At 39.6% G+C, this 6,000-nt stretch overlaps 1 protein-coding gene across 26 annotated transcripts in view; it reads right to left on the bottom strand.

Moving 5' to 3' along the window:
* The window catches only part of GTDC1 (glycosyltransferase like domain containing 1), a 182,211-nt gene that overhangs the window by 34,032 nt on the left and 142,179 nt on the right, over window positions 1-6,000 (bottom strand). For all 26 annotated transcript variants that reach the window (XR_011726439.1, XM_071746411.1, XM_071746417.1 and 23 more), the window contains one exon: window positions 839-1,198. Coding sequence is in view for 25 of the 26 variants with exons in the window: in XM_071746411.1 (XP_071602512.1) it covers window positions 839-1,198 (360 nt within the window). In the remaining variant the exon portion in view is untranslated. The remainder of the gene's footprint in view (window positions 1-838; window positions 1,199-6,000) is intronic.

The following is a 6,000-nucleotide window of genomic DNA, read 5'->3' as shown; positions in this document are numbered from 1 at the left end:
TGACCTACTGATCGACCCAGCATCTCTGCAATAAACAGACTATAATCTGTGGATGAAGTGAACTCTAATCAGGCCACATGCAGATTAAACAAACTGCGAGGAATAAAAACTAGATTAAAATGTTCGTGCCCAATACCGGAAGATTATCAGGACATTTTACCTCTTTAAATCCTAATTTATGTAGGAGTCAAGCTAAAGTTTTATGTGTTTTTAGTGATTATGTGGCAGGGTAGATTTTCGGCCGCTCTGAGAAGATTCAGAGATCAGGTATTTGCGTTAGCAGTTGGGAAAATGCTGCTTCTCTCTTAATACACTCAAACAGGCTTTCTATTTATGTAACAAGAACAGGGGGCTTTTAAAATGCAGACAGCGGGTTAACATCAGCTGCCCGGTGTCACTCTGTATCTTTACACTTAATCACTTGCATTAAAGTAATTAAGATCATTTAAATAACAGTCGATATTAACTGTCATCTGTGGATTGCTTTATACAGAAGGAGAGTTACCAGAATTATGCTTATCGTTTCGGCAGCAGAGGTATATTTTTTTTCTAGGGGGAAAAAGAAACCAAAAAACACCAAACCAAAAAAAAAAAACCCAAGAGGAATCATTAACCTCAATGGTTAAACATCTGGTTAGTGTTACTGAACTAGGTATATTCAAACAAATTATTTTGAATAATCAGATGTTAGTGATGTGGCTCTTTTCTCTCTGCGTGTGTGCGGCGTCAGTATGTGTTTAGGAAATGATTTTAGACATGACAGAAGTCAAAGAAATGGGCTCAAAAGAAATTCATAAATCTCGGCAAGGTACAGTATTTGGATTTGTTCACCACTTACCACCTGTGAGGCCAAACGATGTGCAAGGGTCTCTGCTGATAGTCCCGTCCACTCAAGATAATAGAGAGGTTAAAAGTCAGATGTTGCTTATCTTCTTCTTGACAAGGAGCTGTACTTTCTGATGTTTCAGAATCAGTCAGTCTCACTGGTGCTGTCAATGGGGAAGGCAGCCCCTCGTGCTGTGTGGTACAAAGTCCAGGCTGGGCTTCACAAAGTCCAGACTCAAGATGCACGTTGCTGTTTTTCATTAAACCTCCCAAAGCTCTGCTCTTCTGCTGGCTGGACAGATCCTCCAATTGATAGGCCTTTCCATTTCTTTTAACACCAATTACCTTTTCCAGCTTATGTTCTGGCATGAACCTGTAAGGAAAAATAAGATTAAAAATAATCTATATTGTGTTTATGTTGGGTTTCTAACTGTTCATTAATTAATAGGAAATGGGAAGACAAAACACAGTTGATATTTTACATCCACCCAAGTAACAATGCCACTCAGTAAATAATTTTAGTGACTGTGGTACCTGGGAAATAAACTAACTTAAGGTTTACTGAGCTAATGGTCTCCACTGAACCCCATCGCCCTCAGCAGCCCGAACATATATCATGACACAGAAGTGGACCTTGAATTGAGTTGTACATCCATTCAGATGGTGAAAGCAGCCACCCCTGTGTAATGAACCCACAGCCACACACAGGAGTGATGAACACTAAGATGGGGAAACTGAGGCAAAGCCACTCCTGACCTTCCTGAGGTATCACAGAAAATATCAGACACTACAGTCTCTTCCAGCTGACACTCACACAAGACTTTTGTCCATGCTGCAGAAATCCTTCCCAGCTATAATAGGATCTATTTACACAATTATATTGAGGCCACCGAGATTCATTTGTTTAATATATGAAATGTAACATTTTATGTAGCTCTAGTTTTACTATTTGATTTCAAGTAGTAATGAATTGTGGCCCTTGCCCAGGAAACACTCAAGCAAACCTCCTTCATTCAAACACGACTCTTTGGAAAGCAACACAAAGAGTACCCTCCATGCACAGCCACCATGGGGCCCTCACTCTAAACACCTGACTGTACCTCCAGTTAATTTACCCAAATATTATTTACTTACATGCCTTTCAAAATGATTATGGTTCTCCTAGATAAGTAGAGAGACATTTAATTTTTCCATTTCCTTTTAATTTCCACATGTTTACACCCTACAGCCTGGTTAGTGAAGTGTTTACTAAAGCCAACACTTGCTTTACTTATCAACCTCCTCCACAGTTCTTCGGAGTTTTACTCCATCACAGCTCAGTTCTGGGATGTGAATAAACCTCTCCTTTCCCTCTTTGTCAAAACAAAATATTCCTCAGCACCAGAATCCTCCATCTTATCCTGCAACAGAGCACCTTAAATGGAAAAAGACCCTTTTTCTTCAAAATCACTACCAAAAAAAGCACACACTATGTGAGCTTTACCACAGTTGTACTCTTGACTAATTGCTTTAAGGATTTTTTTTTCAACCCCCTAAATCTCCTTTCCTAAGTCAACCACTGCATAACTACTTCATGTGATGAACATAATTTGATTTGGCTCACCTTCCCTTGGCATATTTTCATGTTTACCTCCATATCCAAGCCACTGACCAAATCACCAATCAGATCAACATTTTTCCCACTTGCTCACCATCACTTGTTGCAGCTGCTCTGTAGATACAACCACAAAAAGTCCAATCACATTCAACAGCCATATCCAAATCCATTGCCTATGTTACAAACAAGATGAGCCTGGGTTAAATCACTCCTGTCTCAGTGATGCAGCCACCCTCAGATTCTCAGAGAATAAGAGTATATATTCTGTGTGGCCAAACTCCATATATATATATATGCTTCTCACACTGAAGCCAGTCTTTTGACAGTCTAAGCTGAATTATAGACCTAAATCTGGCTGGTGGTGGCTCCTCTGAAGTTTGGACCCATCACCGTGAGGATATACTTTGATATCCTTACACACAGGAAAAGCTGAAGGAAAAAATAGGTTAAGGGATTTGCCCTAAACCACCAAGTCTGTGGCTGGACTGAGAGGACCCATTTACCAAACCAAATTTAACTAACAGATTTTGAAAAATCCTTGCTGTTAAGAAGAATTGCCTGACGTGTGAGAGGTCAGGCTACCTGGGCAGGCTGTATCCCCCTGCCTGTCTTTAATCTCCTGGCCAATCATCCACTCAATGCATCATTTCTACTTCTGAAGAGGTTTTCTTCTTAGATTTCAGCCCTTATAAATCTGATCCATCATTGCAGAATTTCTAATAATATGAGATAAAACTTCACCGATCTCTCTCTGGAATAAACTATTTAATATCCTTTATTTAAGACATGTGTGTGCAATCAATTCCTTGGTATTTACTTCTATTACACACACAGTATTCATCATCTTGACAATTTTTAAAAGTTTTAGAACACCATTTCACTTAACAGTTTGGGAAGAAAAAAAAAAAAAGATTTATTTGATGGTTAACTTTGGAACAAGTTATCTGCATTAACTTCCATTGTTTTGGCATAAAGTAGTTCTGTATATTTTACTAACAACAGTGGAGACATGATAAAGGATGTAGGCAGAGAGCCATAAACAGCTCTTGCTGCAACCCATGGTGCTGGTGGAAAAGCATTAATTTTTAAGACTTTGATTGGAAGACATCTCTGTGCTCAGCCACTTGGATTTCACTAAATCCAACCTTGTATAAAATACTGTACCTGAATACAACAATTTTAACGGCGGGAAGACCATTGTAAATCATGTGCAGTATAAACTTGTCCACATGATTGGAATGATATAATGGATATTGGGAGTCCCTAACCACTAGCTAATGTTCTTTATGACACTTAAATAAATTACCTGAAAGTAAACTAATAACAACACACAATCTTCTAAACCTGTTCACATGCATTTCCCAAATGCACGCCAGAGAAAGACAAGGTCTAGTTAGCCCATTTTTTCTCTTTACATTTTCTCCAGAACATTTTTGCTCCAGTTATTGTTTTTCTCCTCATCCAACTCACAACAATTCTTCTCTGCCACCTTCCAGACAGAGTCATCTCTCCATCCAGTACCTGCTCAGATCTTTGAGATTTACAAATACCAAAAACTTGCAGGACTTCTGCGTCACCATCCAGAAGTCTGTAACCTGGACAAGGAATCATCACTTCAGTGTTTTATTTGGAGCCAGTATCCCAAAAAGATCACCAGTTTCAACCTCAGAGGTTGGGTATAGAATAGCAGAGCTGGGGCACAGCACACATAGGCTAAATATCAGGAAGATGTTTTTTATGATGAAGGTGCTGAGACACTGGAACAGGTTGCCCAGAGGGATGGGAGGTGCCTCATCCCTGGAAACATTCCAGGTCAGGTTAGATGGGGCTTGGGCAACCTGCCCCTGTACTCAGCCCTGGTAAGGCCACACCTTGAGTACTGTGTTCAGTTCTGGGCCCCTCAGTTCAAGAAGGATATTGAGGTCCTCGAACAGGTCCAAAGGAGGGCAACCAAGCTGGTGAAGGGACTTGAACACAGATCCTATGAGGAGAGGCTGAGGGAGCTGGGGCTGTTCAGCCTGAAGAAGAGGAGGCTCAGGGGAGACCTCATCACTCTCTCCAACTCCCTGAAAGGAGGATGGAGCCAGGCGGGGGTTGGTCTCTTTTCCCAGGCAACTCTCAGCAAGACAAGAGGGCATGGGCTTAAATTGTGCCGGGGGAAGTTCAGATTGGATATTAGAAAGAATTTTTTCACGGAAAGGGTGATCAGACATTGGAACGGGCTGCCTGGGGAGGTGGTGGACTCTTCGTCCCTGGAGACATTTAAAAAGCGACTCGATATGGCACTCAGTGCCATGGTCTAGCGACTGTGGCGGTAGTTGTTCAAGGGTTGGACTCGATGATCTCTGAGGTCCCTTCCAACCCAGCCTATTCTATGATTCTATGATTCTATGATTCTATGACCTAGTGGACGTTGTCCCTGCCCACTGCAGGTGAGTTGGATAAGATAATGTTGAAAGTTCCTTTCCAAACCAAACCATTCCATCATTCTAAAACATCAAGCTAGAAAGCTACATTAGCAGATTGGGTTTCATTCTTGACAACGATGCACCATTTCTCTCAACTTGAGTTACAAGGCACACCAGGAAGAAAAGACAGGTGCCCCAGCATTCTGCTGTTTATAGGGGAGAAGGTTTGTGCTGTTATTATTAACTTGTGGCAGTGAAATCCTGTACACATGAAACTTTCCAGAAAAAATCATCACCAAAGCGTAAAAATATTAACACTTGAAACAGATTCCACAAGGTACTGCCCATAGTATTTAAAAAAAACATGGAAAATGTTTTACTTTTAAGCATAGCTCATATATATTTAAACACTTAAGTTCAGAACAGTGAGAAACTCAGATACCTAAATATAGTATCACAACCTTTTTCAAAACTTAAAAAATTATTTTTCTTTTATTTCTTCAGATTTCTAAGGACCCCTGACACATTTAAAAGTCAATTTTTAAATTTTATGAAGAATTTTAAAAGAGAAAGCCTTGAGAACTTTCCCTTTTTGCATACTACCTATTGATATTTAGTTATAGATGGGTTAAAAATTAAACTAAGTTGATATATATTAAAAGTTCCATATACTTAAATTCAGAATACCAATTTTAATATTTGTGACTTTGAATATCAGATTTTTTTAAACTCCCCAATCTATATATTAGAGATTTGATTTTCATTTATGCCATGAACACCACCCTGGGCAAATCCATGTATTTCTCCTTGAAGCAGACATGTCTGTTTTCCCCACCTCCTTCTTAGCACTTTGTTACATTACATCCTATGTATTTATCCACAGCACTTCATTTACCCTAATGACAAATTACTTATGGGATTTGGTTTCTTTCTGTAGCACTGAGTCACTTTGTGTACCATTTTATTAAAAACAACAACAAAAAAAAGGATGGAAGGGCCATGATGCTGCTGCTCAATGAACAGGAACCACATCAGAAAAGTTAACTGCAAAGCTGGTTTAGGATAGGTCAAATTATATGGGTAAGGCTTGAGAGTTGTGTGCTGGTTTGAATAGTTCTCCACAAGCAAAGACAATTCAACAGTGGCTATAAGCTTAAAAAAAAAAAAAAA

The sequence above is a fragment of the Heliangelus exortis genome, chromosome 6 (assembly GCF_036169615.1).
Source record: "Heliangelus exortis chromosome 6, bHelExo1.hap1, whole genome shotgun sequence".
In the NCBI taxonomy this organism is placed as follows: Eukaryota; Metazoa; Chordata; class Aves; order Apodiformes; family Trochilidae; genus Heliangelus; species Heliangelus exortis.
The sequence above is the reverse complement of the archived record's forward strand: the minus strand, read 5'-3'. Positions and strand labels throughout refer to the sequence as shown.